Raw genomic sequence first — 18,693 nt, 5'->3', positions numbered from 1 at the left:
GAATTTTTTAAATTTCCTCTTTTTTTTTTTTAAAGTTGCAGTTGCATGCCTGATGAACAATTGTTTATTATTTATGCCTTTCAACTCCAGTGATGATCTCTTTTCATGTCAAACAAACTTGTTTTAAACCAAATGAAATGGATTAAATCTCGATTGAAATGGATACTTCCCATGGTCTCTAATTTTGGGGGAGTGAAAACTACTACACTTGCATAACCGAAAATTGAAATATTTGACCAACTGGAATACCAATATTATTTTTTACATTGAGTTTATGTATTGTAAAGTTTTTAAAACGACATTTGGTCTGGGTACTTTTTACACAATGTCCACAGATTGACGTTAAAATATTAACAGTTTGAAGATAATGATAGTAGAAAGCTTCCCTTAAACTATTACTTGCTGAGGTGCTGTAGTTTTTGAGAAATAAGTTCCAAGAAAAATGAATTTGAGAAATGTTGTCAAACTATCCAATCCTGCTAACTTAAACATCGAATCACTCCTAAAAGGTCACCCTATTATCACCTCACACAGTTGGATCACGTCCTGTTTCAAAATCAAGACATGCTCCTCAGCCGCTACAAAGAAAACTTAATTTTTAGAACTTAATTTTTTCTAGACTATCATGAATAATTTCTGACAACTCATTGACAGAATCAAACCTTTCAACATCAATTACTTTAACGCCATTCCTCTGTTTTCTTTTGATTTTAAAAGCCAAATAATCTATAATTCACAAGCACACAGCTCAATTCAATTCAACAACTCAATTCAATTCAACATTTATTTCCAAACTCCTCAACCAATACAATAAATATAAATTCAACGTAAACAAAGTGATGCAGCTATTTCTCTCTTTTTGTTTTGTTTTTGGAAAGCCAAATAATCTATAATTCACAAGCACACAGCTCAATTCAATTCAACAACTATTTCCAAACTCCTCAACCAATACAATCAATATAAGTTCAACGTAAACAAAGTGATGCAAGAATTTTAGGAATTGAGGTCAGGCAATACAGCAGAAGTGCATAGATACTGATATCCTTGAGGCCTACCAAGGGAAAAGAATTTGTTAAAACTGTTACGTGTGCTTTAAACCAAATAAAGCCGTACTAGACTTGTAACGAGGGCTTATGCCAAATGTTACATGTACACTTTCTTCAGTTGTCAGGGTGCAATACAATCATTACCAAACTCGTGGTTTTTTTTTATAAGATGAAACGATGCCACCAAGGAAACTCAATGTTGCGTATGTTTACTAACAGATTCTATGTTTTACGAACTCTTTAACAACTTTTTTTTAACTTCAGTTAATCAGTCCTTCTGATTTGAAAATCACAGGCGTGTAGATAAAAACACACCTGGATTTTCACGAGGGGTGTGATTTTGGTTACGCCAAAACTGAATGCCGAGGCGTGTATTTTAGAGGGATCAGGCGTGTGATTATTCGCACTCCTGGGTAAGCTTTTATGGCATGCGGGTGCGATCGCACACCTCAAATCAGAAGGACTGGTTAATTCTTTTTGCTCAGGTTCAAAGGGAGGGTATTTTTTGGTAGTTTCTTAGATTCATTTTTTTTAGTGGAGGATTATTCCCTCTCAAAGTCTATCACTTCAAACGTCGATTCTAGCAAAGTTATCAACAGCTCTCTAATGCTCTTTACCAAGTATTATTTAAATATGTAATTGATTTCGGGAGTAATTACCAAATATATACATGTAACTTCCCTTTAACCATGTATTAACAGCTGTAACTAATTAACTTTCTAGTATGGATGAGGACAAAAATAACAGGATTGAAAGGTAGCTTTTGAAATTTTAATACTGAAATGTTGATAAATATATCAAGAACAAGATTGAGTGTTAGGAGCATTTGACTAGGAATCATGGTGGACCCTGATACTCCACAGATGTAACATGTGTATTGTTGTGTAACGCAGGCAATTGTTTACGTGCCCATGGGCTTTGTAATTTCCATTAAAATAGTTTTTGAAAAAATACATTATATTTTTTACAAATTTCAAGCCTAATGCAGGAACAATGTATGGCATGAATTTATACTTTTATATTTTAGTAAATACTAAAGTACTTCCACTAGTAAAAAGGTTTGTATCTTTCCATATAATATTTGAAAAGAACTTTTAATACTTAATCAAGATGTCAATAAACTATGTATTCAAGAACGAATGGTTAATAGTAACATTGTAATGAGTGATTTAATCAACTTGTTTATTTCAAAAACATTCTGTTAAAAACCTCTTTTAGCTGATTTTTTTACAGGACTTTTTGTTAATTCCAAACTTGTGGACTCCTAATCGAACAGTATGCCCGACTCATGCTGACCAACTATTAACTGCCCAGACCACAATAATATCAGGCAGGCAACATTCAGCTGATTTCCTATGTTGTTCAGTTCTCAGCTGCGCCATAAGAATCACATTACAAATATTTCCTGTGCCAGATACTTCTCTCAATTTTGTTTTAATACAAACTGCAGAAATATGTAGGTCTTTGAGTTGACTTATTAAAAACGAGAACTATTTAAAAAACACCGTTTTATTAAATTAGCCCATATCAGAATAAAAATTGTAAACATTGACTGACTCTGTGTCTAGTCTTTTAGACGAAGGTAGATCAATCAAAGTTATCTCCTCTGCCTGTCGCTTTGATGCTAAAGAACTTAGAATGACATGCCCAATACTTTCTTCAATGGATTGACCAACACTAACCATCTCTCTGTCTAGGTGAACTTTAGATTCCATTTCAGCCCAAAGCTGTTCTAAAGATCCAAGAAAGCCCTGCATTGTCTTTAGATCCTTGATTTGATGTGTTGTCTCCGTCAGCTTCTCCAAGATTCGTCGGCATTGAGCCCCGTTGTCTTGCAAAGTCAATTCGCGCTGCTTAGCCTCCTGATCGAGGGCGCTCTGTATGAGGTTACGAATCGTTAGGTCTGAGGGAAAGAAAGATCTGTTGGACTTTGGCGGCTGGGCCTCACATCCGTTCAGAATGTCAGAGGTCACAAAATCAGCTAGTTGACATTTGACCTCTTGGAATTCAGTAATGCCCTCTCCGACTAGGTTTTGTATCTTAGAGATAAGACCAGGGTGAATTTTCCGAGTAGGGTCAGGCAGTTTTAACTCATGGTTGTGTTGGCTGATATCTGATATTTCGATGTAAAACCTATCATATGATTTCAAGGTTTGATTTCCGGCTTCTAGAGCAGCTCGCAGAGAGTTGAGTGCCTTGTGACGTGCGCATCGTAACTTCCACTTGGATAGATAATGGGAACTGTTGTCAACTTTAAAGTCTGGGTAATACCTTGCACATTTCACGTTGAAAAATGAAGAACACCCTTTTTTCTTGGATGGTAGACGACATCTCTGTTTACGAACACTCCCATCATCTCCCTGTTGGTATCCATCAACAAACACAAAGCGAATTTACTTAAACTGATAGACAGAACCAAAATAATATCTCTTCATGAACTTTCAAGAAAGTAAGCAGTTACTGCCCGGAAAGTAGTGTCAACTACTATTTGAGAGGCAAGTCAATCCTTGCTGTACTTGGAGCTGAATTGTGTTTGATATAATATGGTCAAGCTTAAGGCATGCAAAGATGTATTGGGAAGCCAGCTACATTAATTATTTGATAATTGACATGATTGCTAAAAACCATCTCAACTCCTAAGGAGTATACACAGCACTGGCAGCAAATGGGTACAGTTTGCAAAATATTCACATCAACATTTCTTCTCTTGCAAGTACCCGTTACTCAAGCAATACAAGTCTATTAATTAATCAAGGCCATGGGTGTCGTGAGTAGGATTTTAAAACAAGCTCCAGTGAATTAGCCACATCATCTTACATACATTTCAGATTTATGATCTCACTGAAATCTGGTGGAATATAAAGCATTCCACAATGTTTCCAGTCAAACAAAGCCTACCTCTGATTGCTTGGCATGTCCTGAAACCTCATGCGCCCAGTAATGGGGCCCATATATACATTGTTTGGAGGTTGTACCGATGATACTGAAGGGTATTCCACAGTCAGGTATACAGATCCCTCTTTCTTGGTGGAAGAGCAACCGTTGCTCTGGAACAAAACAATATTTTGAACAAAATCAGTCAACAGTTTTAATTGTAACACTATCCTACCATTCAACCCCTCCTGCAGTGTGTCGTTGTGTTTGTTTGCAAATTAGTTTAACAAACATTTTGGCACCTGGTTTATGACTTGAAATGTGATTGAATACCATTCTTGGTGAACACCAACTGTGTCAACACAACCTTCATTATTATTATTATTATTATTATTATTATTAAGCATTTAGGTACGCTATTCATGGTAAAACCATATCACAGCGTTTACAAAGAGCAATAAATTAAACATTATACAAACAAACAACAATAAAAACAAAAAACAAAATCAATTAGGAAAGAGGTAGGTTTTAAGAATCTTCTTAAACACATTCACTGTTTCAGCAGATTTAATATAGGAGGGAAGTTCATTCCACTCTTTAGCTGCTGAAACAGTGAATGTTCGATCTCCCGCCTTACTGTGAGTCATGGGAAAAGTAAGGCGAAATGGATCTGCATTGGAGCGAAGATACATACTTCCGTATCTGTGACCCCCTTTTTTAACTGAAATCGAACAGACTTGCAAAGGTGGTTTATTTGGTAAGACATAGACATATTGCAATCAAAATATACACCAAGGTTCTTGATTGATGTTGATGGTGCAATCTGAGTGGTTCCAAATGTAAAAATGACATTGTTCATGTTGCGCAAGTTGTGTTTAGAGCCAATTACCAAAAATTCTGTCTTTTGCTCATTAAGTTTAAGTTTGTTCTTTCCCATCCAACTACTTATATCCATAACACACGCTGAAAGGGTTTGCAATGCTGTATCTAGGCTATTTGGTTGCTTAGGATCAAATGAAAAATACAACTGTGTATCATCTGCATAAGTGTGATATGAAACCTTATGATGTCTAGCAATATCTGAGACAGGTAACGTGTATATAGTATAACCAATGGGTCCAAATACAGAACCCTGAGGTAGACCGACTGTGTTGGTAGCCACTACCGAATGTTTCCCTTTGATCTCAACGCATGCAGACCAATCATCCAAGTATTCATCTGTTCATGATACCTAGTCTTGGTTCAGAATGCTCCTGTTGTTAATTATCTCACTACTCCTGTGGCTTTTTTTTATTGCTGATAGAGTCGCCAATAGAGGGTGCTATCAAACACGAACAGCCTATCACACTAGACCTTTCACAAATACCCACTCTGTGCAAGCGCCAACTGTTGAATGTGCATGCTCGTCTAGCTAGGGATCAAACTTCAAAACAGCATGATGCACCTCATTCAACTACTACAGCGTGCTTAAAGAGTATTTGCGATAAGGTCTCTAACAACCGCTAACACGGGAGCAAACTTCCATGATGGCGGTCTGTGGTGAGAGCGCCCTATTGTGGTTTAAATCATATTTACCAGCATTTGGGGCTTGTGTTTTTCCTTGTACTAAAGTACAGTTGTTCACGCTGATGGAAGTATTTATGGATCCTCCTTCAACTTGCTGCGTTGGTATTTCCTCTTCTAAAGTTTAAGGACAGGGAATCATTTACTGTTATAATTTTTAAGCACAAAGAAGGGGACAACATTTGTTACGTTATTTTTAAAAAGTAATTGATTTATTGTTGTTAGAATAGCCCAAATGAAAGAAACAAAAAAAAATCTTCAGAATCTGCAGAGCTATACTTGGTAGGTCGGTAGGTGCTAGTTGCGATAACATAACCCTCCTCCCGATCCCGACTGCGGAGAGGGTTGTTATCGCAACGAGGACAGGTAGGTGCACACCAAATATATAACAAACAACCCTAACCTCATCATACTTTTCAAAAAGTGTTGTGCAACCAATTAACCAATTGACTATAGTATGATGCCATTACTCGAGTCCCCAAACTTCTAATAGGAACTGTACTTGAATTGAAGGAAGATAAACAGCATTTTTCATGCATCTCGTGGAAAGTTAACACATGCCTCCAAATCCAATTCCATGATCTTGTTGAGCTATCGAGACATTTACAACTCAACAGAACAAGGTCACAAGGGGCAAGCATGACAAGCAAGTGGGCCTAGCTTGGGGCATCAGGGATTCAGCACAACCAGGCACAAGCTGAAAGCACTATCCACTAACTTGCACTTTTTAAAAGTTAATACTCTACGATCTACCCCTAGAAAAACTAGTAAAAAGTAGGCATAATAATTTAATACAAAAATATAAATTATACATATTATTTAAAAATAATATACTAATAATTTTAATATATAAAATATTGACACTGACAAGTGTGACAGACACAGTGACACAGCCAGTCATGACATTGACAGTTGCACTACAGTGGTGTAAGGCATGCCATCATGCATGATGGAGAACTGTTGACTGTTGTCAGGTTGTGGTGGTGTGGGCTGTGGCCGTGTGGGGCCGTGGCCGTGGTAATTTTAATTGTGGCTGTGGTATACTATAATTAGTTTTACGGGTCCCGATTATAATTTATACTGTCATTGTCATCTGCACGTTATTGAGTCAATTTTATCAAAGTGCAATAAAAACAGAAAAAACAACCATGTGGGAACCTAACCGGTTTCCCCCACCACCACCGTACCACCAGACATTCTGAGTTTCAGTTCCACACTTAAGTTTTTACATTCGTCCGTTGACACTCTCCTCCATAAAATAATCCAATTCGAACTCACTCACCAGAAAGACACTCCTTTTCCTGTCTGTAAGTTGAGGTCCTCGTTGAAAATTTCAGCCCAAGTTGGCATAAATTATCTTCAAACTCCTTTAACTTTTGTTTGTCGTCAACGTGACCCCTGTACAACCCGTTTTGGAAAGTAAAATTCTCAAAAAATGCACTAACAAGTTGCTCAAACCTCTCCTTGATTGTTGCCATTTTATTTTTTACTCAATAGTGAGGGCGACCTCTTGTGGCATAAAGAGTGAAGGCGGGGCAACAGGATTTATTATGGGACGCCAAACCTCAGAATAAAAATGAGTTTAAAATATTGTGCTTTTGTTCGACACTCCTGTCATTTTTAGTTTTCAGTGCTTCTAAATCAATGTATTTCACTAACAACATTCACCGTAGAACTGCATGGAGCAACAAACCATCCAACAAGGATTGCAAATTCCTTGAATTTTTTTTTTAGTATGGATTGCCAAACGGGCTGAAATAGAACCGGCATGTTATGAACTGGGACCCAGCCGGGGGGGGGGGGGGTATTTTTTTCCCAAACGACCTTGCAATGATTTGGTATAAGATTTTAATAATTTCAATATGACGAAAAGAGCCAATTTTGACGGAAACTGAAAACAAATAGTGTAATGTCGTTTGGGAAAAAATCATTGTGGCTGGGGTGGGTCCGTTTTCATAATTTAAAACAAGACCATGTCCGTATACATGTACAAAATATAAATAATAAATATCATAAGGAAGTAATTAATTTATTGAATTAATTGAACAATTAATGAATAAATAAAATTAAAGAAAAGACCCGCCAAAATAAAATAGTATTGAAGAAAACCTCCACCAAACTGTCAAAATATTATGTATTTTACCCTCGAATTTCCAATTCCAATGAGTCCAGATTTCAAATGGGCTCCGAATGCTGTTCGAAGGTGGAAGGTGTGTGGCTTCAACAGAAACATTGTCTATGAGATGAGTTTTATGAGATGAGTACCAAACTACCGATTACAATAGTTTTCTCTGTGATGCTTATTTTCAAATCATTACCTATATTCTGTACACCAAAATCCATTAGAGGGGCGGATCCAAGATTTCTCAAACAGGGGAGGGGGACGTGATTTATAGGTGGCGACTCTGTAAGGGGGCAACTTTGTAGGGAGGTGACTCTGTTTCATGTCAATCTGTTCTTGTGAATTATTATTCGTACTTGTGAATGTTTTTCCCGAATAAAAAATACTCATTGGTCCAAATAATATACTCAAGTGTGCTTGCTTGCACGATAGAGAAGAGCATTGAAATTATTTGAGTGGACTTCAAAAATCTGCAACTTCTCTGTGTGTAAACAAACTATTTTTGTTTTACCCATTTTGCGTTCCATATACATTACGACATCTTATCGGTCTCTTCCCTTCGTATCGTACATACAGTACATGTAATGAACATGTACATGTACATCACTTCCCAATAATAATTGCTCTAACACACACACACATTCGCATGTTGCTGTTGTACATGAACTACTTGGAAATTCCACCAAAGGCACATCGGCCTTCTTCCAGCTGTCTGCCGAATTCAGTATCCAGTAAAAGGATATATTATTGAAGAGAGTTCTACTGACAACATCAATCAAACTGTGGTAGAAATTGTGTGCTGGATAAGTTTTAAGCAAGCAGGAAATGCCGGCATTGCATCATTGTAAAGATATTGATTTGGTACTTTCTACTACGAAGCCTTTTCACGCAGAGGCCGGCCGCCTGTGTGCACACACACACACACGACGACGGATCAGCCCGAATTTACACCAAGAAGAACCTTGTGGAGTTTGTTGAACCTTTCTTGTACTCCCAATTCATGGATCTTAGTTATATTTTAGAAGTATTTGTGTCCTAAAAGAATCCTGCACATCATTACCATTATTTTCATCACAGTGACTGACCACTAGAACACTGCTGTCCTTTTGAAGGAAAGTTCAGTAAAGTTTTCAGCGCGTTGATGGTGTTTCTACACTGCGTGGTTGGATTCCAACGCGAACAACAACAGCTTTTCTGCAGGCCCATCGCCGCGATTTCGGGGTGGTAGACTCTAGGAAAAAAAGAGGTGTTCCAGCGTTAAACTGGAGCCACTAAAGCAACAAGTGTTTCACTTTATAAGACAGAATCTCGAGATACTCGGCTTGTTGCCGAATCGGACTAAGCAGCCCTCGCAATGTACCGTTTTAAGACGCTGTTGACGTTTGGTCAACTCCAGGCTGGACATCGGGGGCCCACATCTCGCTACCTCAGGACGTTACGGTCACCCGGTGCAGCAGTTACCGGGTGCCCGCCAAATGGACATCAAGCCCGGCGAGGCTATGCAGCTCCAGTTGCTGCAGAGCCATTTCTGAGCGGCAGTAGCTCGAACTATGTGGAAGAAATGTACCAATCATGGCTTGAAGATCCCAAATCTGTGCATAAGGTGATCTTCATTCAATAAGATTAAGAATTGCATCCGAGTGGTTTATGTGTACATAACATAGGTCCTAGTATAATTTATTTAGTTTGATTGATTGAGTCTTGAGTTTACCTATTTTATCAATCATTCAAGAAGTATAAATCACTGCACTGCCTGGTCAAGTATTTCTCTACTTTCTGCCTGTAATGTTGTCCTATTGTTGGGGATGTTGTGTGTTTTTAGACAAGTTGCTTGCTAGCTAGAGTAGAACGTTTTAATTAAAAAAGTATGAACCCAGAATTTTACATATAAGTCAAACTAAACAAATATTTTTTATTTATAATTGGAAATTTTATTGTTATTAATATTTATATTAGGGTGCAAACACATTTTATTTTTAGAAGTGACCCTGGTGGTGGTAGGACCTGCACACTCTTAACACTTTTGACTGTCACATTAGACTAGACTACGGACATGACGGAGAATGAGTAATGAGTGAACCAAGATTGATCTATTTTTATTTTAATCCTGGTTGTATCTACTGGCTGCTAAGTGCTAGGTTTCTCCACGACAAACCGTGTAGTATATTAGGAGTCGGCAGTATTAAATTAACAGCTATAATGGCTGCATTTCCACTTCATCATACATTTACATGATGGCATTTAAGGAAGTGAAGTAAATAAACAACCTCTTTGGCAACACCAATATGCCAATATAAGCAAGCCATAGCAAGCCATAGACTAAGGTAAGAGCATAGACTAATATAGCCACCAATGTGGATGGCCCATGGAGGAAGGAACTCTTCCTCCAACTCTATGAATGTCCTCAGTACCACACGTAGGCATTGGATACTTGGCATTGGAATAAGGGGGCACGTTACTTTGGATGGGGCAAGTTGTTCCATGGAAAGCAATTATAACAGTTTTGTTGTTTTAAAAGTATGATATAACGATCCACACAAATATGCCTCGAAATTGCACAGTTTTCCTTATAAATGGTGAACTAACACAGTCGGCCATTTTGTGGAGTCAAATTTATGACTCCACAAAATGACGACTGTGTTACATGTAAGTCGCAATGTTTAGAGGCACATTTGTGTGGAACATTATTTTCTACTTTTTGAACATCTTTCAAACCATGAATTTTATAAAACGGTTCCAAAAGTTTTTCATGGACCAACTTGACCAATCCAAGGTAATGTGTCACTTTAACTTGTTATTAGTAACCACTACTACAAAAACTATCAACATGTTTCTAGTATAGCGCCCTCTACAGGGCCCAATTTCATTGCTCTGCTTACCCTAAGCACAGAATCGGCGCTTACAGAAGCAGGGAATTCTGTGTGTACGTCAAACGTATTTCACAGGAATTTGGCATCTTTGTGCATGTTACTAAGCATTGTACACAGTGAACTGATAAAGGCATTCTACTGATAAAGGCATCCTTTGTCGTCAAAATGACATACATGTACGTGTAGCTTTTTTGTTCTGTGTTGAAATTCTTTGTGACAGGGTTTTGGAGGGGCGCATCCCTTGATTTAAGTCAGTACATGTACATGCTAAGCCTATGAGATTTTTGGCCACACAAATTAACTCCTAAAATTCCTTTTCAAGATACCAATTTCTGTGAGCAGAAAAACCAGATGAACTAGTAGCCAGTAGGACCACTTAGCCATTATTTCCAGAAGTCATAACTGTCATAGTAACCCAGTTCAGAGAGACATTGCATTACTAACCAAACTTTTTGCAATTTTCTTTTGCAGTCATGGGACATTTTCTTCCGCAACGCTCAAAATGGTGCTGCCCCAGGTACAGCTTACACCCCACCCCCTCCTGTATCTACCATGTATCCCGCATCAACACAAGCCGTTGCTACGACGATGACTCCACCAGCGGGGAGGTCTTTGGGGGCACCCTTGGATAGGAGAGTTATTGAAGATCACTTGTCTGTCCAGACTATCATCCGTTCCTATCAGGTCTGTTTTCTTGAAGATGTGGATATAAATAGTGTTTATTTACCCATGCTTTGAATTCCACACTCCTCTAAACTGTGGCGTCTGCCCAGGTCACAGACTTGTGATTTTAGAGCTTGCATTTCACAGCCGTTTACCTTTGATTTGCATTGCTAAATCATAGCTTTTCAGAGAAAGCACTGGAAGGGTGCTCTTTTCCCACTATGGTTTATAGCAGCCTTAGGAAATGGAAATCACACAGTTAGCACAGAATCAGCCACTTACATGTAGCAGTTGTAGGAAAGTGGGCCCTGTTAACAACTGTTTTAATGTGGGAAACCACTTGGCTTAGAAATGGCCCTTTAAGTCCCAACCAGAAATGAAGCCATGTGTTAATGTACATGTACAAATTCTTCCAAATCATGGTCTCCCCTGTCTGGTTACCCTCCCTTGCGATACATTGTTGAACATATTATACTTGCAACGTTCTTGTTCCCTTTTTGGTAGCATACTATTTCGACCTCCAGCCTCATATTGATAACATTTGTGTGAGTGTAGTTAAGCACTAACAACTATTAGTTGTTTAATCCATTTATAATGAAAGAATACATTCACAACTTGTTTGCTTGCAAAGTATTTACTACAGACCATACCTTGGTATCCTCACACCCCTACTGTACATGTATCTTAGAGCTAAAACCATAATGGACTGCACAGATTTATACAAGCAGCTCATGGGACTGGCTGTTTTCAACAAATCTGAAAATTTCATGTGAAAGCTAAAGCTCTGAAAAGAAGTACTTTTAGTAGAACATTCACTGTTTTGTATTGTACATCAGACACGGTACAGTACTTCAAAGCAGCCTTTTCTAAAAGAAGTCAGACCTTGAGCTCCCAACACTTTGAAGGAAAACAACCTCCTGATTGTGTGACAACTTCCTCAGTTCATTGTCAGACACTCAAGCCCTACGTATACATGTACATTGTACAATACACAATACTCACAGTACATGTACTTAGCATTTGTTTTTATATTCAAGAGGTACAATGTACTCAAGGCATTTCCTTTAAATCTACAGTATAGACATTCATCATGGACTGATCAAATTCAATCAAGATAAATTATACACCTTCTGACTATTGTGGAATGAAGGAAATTGCAGACATGCTGTTTGACGCCAATTGAATTATATTACAAATTCTGTATTTTGTGTTTTAAGTATGGAGGGAAGGTGTAAGGTGGGGATGCATGAATATTGCAAACCCATGTTTTAAATTGAATACCACGTTTTGGACACCAACTTTCTAGATCCCGACAATATTGTCTTCAGTAATTAATGAATGAAATGTTTATTTGTTGGTTGGTATTGCCTGAACCCTAATCCTATTAGGAAGAAATTAGGTTGAATATATACACTGGCAAACATTTTCTACCATGAAAATCTCCGGAAACGACAGAGGCTGGCTACAGACCTACTGTGTGGATGAGTTTGTATTGTTGATCGCAGCCCTTCACTAAAAAGATGTTCTTCGGCTCTAATGCAGTAACTGAACACACTACTTGTATAAATTAATGTTATTTAACTTGATTTGAAATTGTAGCTTCGGGGACACCATCTTGCCCAACTTGACCCCCTAGGAATCAGCTCAGCATCAACAGGACCCATACCAGAGTTAGTCACTGGGAACTATAACCTAGGTAACTCTCCAAGGCCAGTGCCTAACCTCACTCCATCCACCCCCATACCAAAACACCAGAGCTGAACAATTAGAGTCCCAAAATGCTGACATAGTTAGTGTAAATGCTAAAGACCCGAGTCTTTTTATAAAATATTACTTCAGACAAGGGAAACTGATTGGGGAAGTCAATTCAAGACAAATTGACCTGAGCAGGACTTGAATCTGTGACATCTAGATTGCAGGCCAGCACTCTATCAAGCATGCCAAGAGCTATCTCGCCCTGCATGTACATTCATTTATGTTGGCAGTCTCCCTATTCTGTCAATATTGGTTCAAACATTTATAGATTCATGTTGACAAACTAGGGCATGTGTAGGGAGACCGCCAACATACATGCTTCATGGAGATGTACAATGTAGCTCAGATGGGGCCATATAGCTCAGATAAGTCCCAATCTAGTATGTTTCGTGGTTCAACCCAAAACATTTTGTAAAATGAATACACAACTGTTTGTATAATTTTACAAGGTGGTGTAATTATCAACAAAATACCTGGAGTAGGGGAAATTGAACTCTGGAAGATTGTCATGATAACTTTTTCTTGATGCGAGTGAAGAGCTGCACATTAATGTAGGTGTCTTGTTTTGATTGTTCGTTTTTTTTTTTTTTTTAAGAATCTAATAATTTCAAGTTGGCCACTAATTTTTTCCAAACACATACATGTAGAACATCCCATAAATAACACTTTACTATTGAAGATTACTACAGAGAAGGCACCACCATTACATGTAGTATTTTTAGTTCTTCTAAACTGAAATTGATTAGTGCAGTCCCACAGAGTCGAATGAAACATAAACTTTCTTAGGATATTGAAGGAATGAAGATGGTTGGGGTCAATCATTATTAAATATTTTATCTTAAAGGACAGTGGATTTTAAAACAAAAGTCTGTTTTGTTACTAAACCAGTAAATTGTCTGGGTTTGTTGTGGTTTGATTTAGCCTTTGAAATAGACTCTGATAGGATCAAAACATCAAGCCGTTAACTATTATTTGCATTTAATGTGAAACAGAGTCTTCTAAGTACAATCTGAACTCCTACTTTTTTCTGAGCTTAAAGGCAACACCTGCACACCTCACGTCAAAACAAATTTTTATTTTTAGCCAGAGAATGCCAACAGGAAATCAGAAGGGGCCATTTCAAATCAATACATGCAATACTAGCTTCAACGATGATGACGATCATCTAGAGAAGCCTAAAAATGATACGAGCTAAAGAAAAGTCGCTGCACTGGGATGAACAGTGACTGGTACACTGTACGTACATGTACAGTCTGCTCAGCACAGTGTCCCTAACATCACATAATTTTGAGCAGACTCAAATTTGATATTATGCACACTACACATTTGAACACATATACATTGTATCCTGGAGACTGCATTATAATCCAATTCAACTTCTTGAATTTTATTTACAGTAACAAATTGCACACAGTAGGCTTACAATGTATGGTGCGTAAGATTTGTGTTTACAAGGGAATTGGGAAGTGCCTTCAATAACATTAAATAACACAGTGCTCAGTAAATGTGTAATGGTTGGTGAGGATTGTAGAGAAGATGTGTGTGTACATTGTACATCATGTGATTTCTGTTAATTCACACAGCACTCAAAATATTATGTTATCACAGGTAATACTTAATTACAAATTGACTTATCACAAGTGTAATACGAATGTACATGACATAAAATTCATATATATTCAAGAGGAGTCGTGGAAAGAGGCATGTCTCCGGTTACCCTTGTAGACCAGTGGTTAATTAGTCAGACATGTTAGAGCTTGACTGAGGGATGTTGCCTATTACTCAGAACAGAATGCAGCACTCGTGATTGGTGTAAGGACTCTAGATTTATGAGTGTGTGCTCATGCTCTGGGTTAATCAATGCCAAGTGCGTTGTAGCGCAGACCTTGGGCCTGTTTAAGATGGCACGTTAGGTGACAGCCAATTTGCATGTACAGTCCTCAAGAGGCTGGCTCAGAACAAATTGCTCTGCAGATGTCATGACACGTAGATGTCAGGTGATCAATAAAGAGCTTGCAAAAAAAAAGAAAAAAGAAGCTACTAAATTACACTTAAGGGACATGTACACACTTGTAGTACAAACCAACTTTTAATTCTCTGGTAAAGCAAAGCACTGAAATTGGGCCCAGCTTTCTCAATTAGTATACCAAATCATTATTTTCTCAAAAAGGCCAATGTTTTAAGTTTTCTGCTTTATAACAAACTATTGCAGGTTGATTAGTTGAATTCTATACTCTTTTGAACAGTGTTCAGTATTGATAGTTATAATTCATAGCTCAATGCATATAATAAACAGACATTTAATGGAATATAAAAACGAGTGATGTTCAACATCGGGTGATTTAATTGAGAGTGATTGGCCAAATTTGCTTCCCCCCTTAGTGAGAATATGGATTGAATACTTGAACTCTAATTCCTGAAACTCTTGGCCAGGCAGTGGGCATGATGGGCATCAGACATGTCAGATATCCTTGGCGCCAGACATGCCTTTATGACTTAAGGCACAAATTACTGAGACGGGTTCATTACAACGTAATGTATGTGTATAGCAGGAGGGAGATGGAATCTACCAGCAGAAGTCTTTTACTCTTGTTTCAACATTTATGACATTATGTGCTGGTTGACCATAGTTGTACAATCTATAAGCCTCTACACTAATGACCAAGGTGCTACCATTGTTGGACTCTTCCTCTATGGTTGGACATTGTAAAAGACCTTGTTTATGTCCTTACTCAATGATCATGCTGTCACTTTGGTTACAATGAGTGGGAATGGAGTAACATGAAGACGACCACACAGTGATAAAGGTCTATTGTAGCCAGTGTTTTAATAGTATTTGTACTGTAAGTGTGTGCACTTACTTTTTCCTGGCACTGGTTTGTCCACTTGTCCATACATGTGCAATATGTGTACATTTTCAGGGAGAAAGATAAAGCGATTTATCAACTGTTATCAAGATAAAACCCTGGCCACTAGCCCAACTGTGTAATCCTTAAATTGTCAGTAGAAATCTACCTCCAAAGTGCACCTCAATCTGTACACTTTGTTTACCTATGGAGGTTTCCTGTATGAAATGATCCCAGTGTACTGCTATAAAGCAACAAACGAATGCCCACTCACAGTATGATCCTCCTTCATCCCTCAAAGGTGGGGGGGGGGGGGGGGGATCTATCAAGTCCTCATCAATGACCATTGTACATTGTAATGTCAGGCCATGGAGGTACATGTACATTGGTTAGGCCAACAACTAAAGAACTATTTAAGGCACCAACAGCAACTGCTGACAGTGGTGCCCCTTCTTTTGCAAAACTCTTTCTAAGGGATGCGGGTTCAACACAACTTTACATTTTCAAAAGAAGTGCCTTGGACCTCGGACCAGAGCAAAATTGATGTGCCCCCCTTCAAGTTTAACGCCAGGGGGGTCTATTCCTTATTAAAAACTTAAGGTACAATAGTCTTTAAGAAGTCTTGTCCTAATTGCAGATAAGAGTAGTCTTAACTCTTTGTGTAATCCACCATGGAGGTCCCCTGTAATGTGTCCCTGATTTTAAATACACTGCAGAGGGGAAGGCCAAACATGTTGACATTGAACTTTAAACTGTGATTACACATAACTGTACATTGTCAGCTTAAAGTTCTCTACAACAAGTCAGCATATTGAGAGAGGGCAATCGGCAGACATTATTGCAGTATCAGGGTGCCAGACTGGACCGGACATTGGGTTACAAGTGTATCTTATGGACGGAAAATGGTGTCAAGCAACCATGTAACCAAAGACAACTGGTCACTCCATGTTAATACTCTCAAATATAATGGGTCTGGAGACCCTCTCCTTGGCAGTCCACCGTGCCCCTTCCCATTTCATTTTAAGTACACTCTGTATGAAAACAAGGATTAAACCAGAATGTTACCTTTCAGATTCGGGGCCATAATATTTCTAAGTTGGATCCGTTGGGGATCAACAATCCAGATCTGAACAGTGAGATACCACCAGAGCTTGAGGCCAAGAATTATAAGATGGGTAAGGTTCAGGTGACTTGAGAGAACTAACAATGGATGCCCTTTTTTATCTTGGACTCCTTTTTTCACTGATCACTTACACGAGGGCATCAGTGTGCGAATGTGAAGATTATTGGTTTTGCTGCGAGTGTTTCAAATTTTGTTGGAAGGTCAGTATGAAAACAAAGGTTGAATTGCTTAAATAGCAATTGAGCAAAAGACTGATTGGGAATTTAACACGCTTTGACTTGATATTGTCAAAGTTTACTTTGGGTGTCCCTGTAAGAATGGGCCCTCAAAAATATTTGGTCAGATTTTGACACAAGTGAAGCCATTGTCATTTATAACAGTACACATTCTTTTTATGACTTTCACTTATAATAAATGACACTGCAGACAACTATGTATTTTACTTGATCCAAAAAGAAACTTGATATCCGCAAAGAAAGGTTGGGCCTTCATCATTGAGTGAAGTGTTCATGAGGTAAATATCCACTGTGTCTGTGGTTTAACACACCCGTACTACAATGTATGACTAGGGTTACTGAACAAACTCAGGCATTTTTAGGAAAAATTAAATTGCTTATTATAGCATTTTCACCAAGCCAACTTTCATTAATTTTCGCTAGTGATCTATGAAAGTCTTTACTACTTTGTTTTCGCACACTGTTCCCTCTCACACTGTATGTCATGTACATCCTCATGTTAGATAACCTCAAACATCTGCATGTATTTTGTATGTCCACATAGTCACTAATAATGTAGACATTTGTAGTGCCACTAATGCCTGTTTTAAAAAAGTTATAACTTTGTCAAGACGATTAGTGTTAGTCACATATGTACCCTGTTATCTGTTCATACTCAAACATTGCCTCTAACTAATTAATAAATTGCAAATTGATACATTGCATGTAGGCTGATTCAATGTAGGAACAAAGATTTGCTTGCTGTAGAAAGATCTTGTTTGGGTAAAAAACAAGGCTCAATAGCATAGAGCTGCTAAAAGCGAAACTTTTTGTGTAGCACAACAAAGTTATGCTTACCAGACTAAGGTTAACAGCTAAAATACCATGTCACATACAATGGGAGACTTTCTGGGACGATAGAGGGCAGCAGACTTACCGGGTAAATCCATTGTTCTCAGAATTATGCGCATGTTCAGAACTACGTAAACAATGGAAATTTACCCGGTATGTCTGCTGCTGCCTAGCGTTGGAAAGTCTCCTATTGTGACTGGTGTTCAATCTAAACAAATTGTAAATTGTTGGCCGACACAGCTCTGTGCCTGATAACTGCTTTTAAACCAATTATTTTTTAAAGCAGAATAAAGTTACACAAGCCAACCTTCCACATTGTCTGTTCCAAACTATTCCCAACATTTCCTTTATTCTTATTGAACAATCTGAACAATCAGTATGGCCTCGCCCACTTCAAAGATGGGTCAACCCTCGGCACACAGGTTGATATTTAAACACTTCCTTGAGTTTGTAAGCACATACATGTACTCTCAGAAAAGGAAACACTGAGTATGCTGTGTACTCTTTAAAATTCATGGTGTATGATACCAAACATCAATCGCTCCAACCGACTATCCTGTACAATCCACTGTGTTGCTAGCATGGCTAGTGTACAATACAATGATCATTGACATGAAGATAAATGGAAATCCCAGAGATAGATGACAGGCCATTATTTTTGTAGGCGAGGATACAGCTGTTGTACTTAACACCTTTTTTTTAAAAACCTGGGAAGTGATGTGTGTCTCATTGTCGTTGTTGATTAGCATTGGCATTTAATGTGT

General features: G+C 38.2%; 2 protein-coding genes across 3 annotated transcripts in view; one reads left to right on the top strand and one right to left on the bottom strand.

The window, feature by feature from the left end:
- Positions 1-11: 11 nt before the first annotated feature.
- Positions 12-6,961, bottom strand: LOC117303707. The gene is made up of 4 exons (XM_033787986.1): positions 6,766-6,961; positions 5,496-5,600; positions 3,945-4,093; positions 12-3,406 (listed from the first exon to the last, which is right to left on the bottom strand). Exons 1-4 carry the CDS (start codon positions 6,959-6,961, stop codon positions 2,564-2,566), a joined length of 1,293 nt encoding a protein of 430 aa, XP_033643877.1. The 3' UTR covers positions 12-2,563.
- A 1,268-nt stretch (positions 6,962-8,229) lies between these two features.
- Positions 8,230-18,693, top strand: part of LOC117303897 (2-oxoglutarate dehydrogenase, mitochondrial-like) — a 28,289-nt gene continuing 17,825 nt past the window's right edge. Inside the window, exons 1-3 of one of the 2 annotated variants that reach the window (XM_033788344.1) lie at positions 8,230-9,208; positions 10,947-11,159; positions 16,812-16,914. In XM_033788344.1, coding sequence (XP_033644235.1) covers positions 8,960-9,208; positions 10,947-11,159; positions 16,812-16,914 — 565 coding nt within the window. In that variant the 5' untranslated portion in view covers positions 8,230-8,959. Of the gene's footprint in view, positions 9,209-10,946; positions 11,160-12,737; positions 12,835-16,811; positions 16,915-18,693 lie in introns of both variants that reach the window. The other variant, XM_033788345.1, reaches the window with a different exon arrangement.

Source organism: Asterias rubens, chromosome 20, assembly GCF_902459465.1.
Source record: "Asterias rubens chromosome 20, eAstRub1.3, whole genome shotgun sequence".
In the NCBI taxonomy this organism is placed as follows: domain Eukaryota; kingdom Metazoa; phylum Echinodermata; class Asteroidea; order Forcipulatida; family Asteriidae; genus Asterias; species Asterias rubens.
Note: the sequence above shows the minus strand (reverse complement) of the source record. Positions and strands in the feature narration are given on the sequence as shown.

Coding starts and splice junctions, on each gene's coding strand:
- LOC117303707 (XM_033787986.1), bottom strand. CDS start 6,961: ATGGCAACAATCAAGGAGAGGTTTGAGCAACTTGTTAGTGCATTTTTT. Junction 5,601..6,765: donor GGAAAAGGAGTGTCTTTCTG/GTGAGTGAGTTC, acceptor CTTAAACTTTAG/AAGAGGAAATACCAACGCAG. Junction 4,094..5,495: donor AACACAAGCCCCAAATGCTG/GTAAATATGATT, acceptor GTTTTGTTCCAG/AGCAACGGTTGCTCTTCCAC.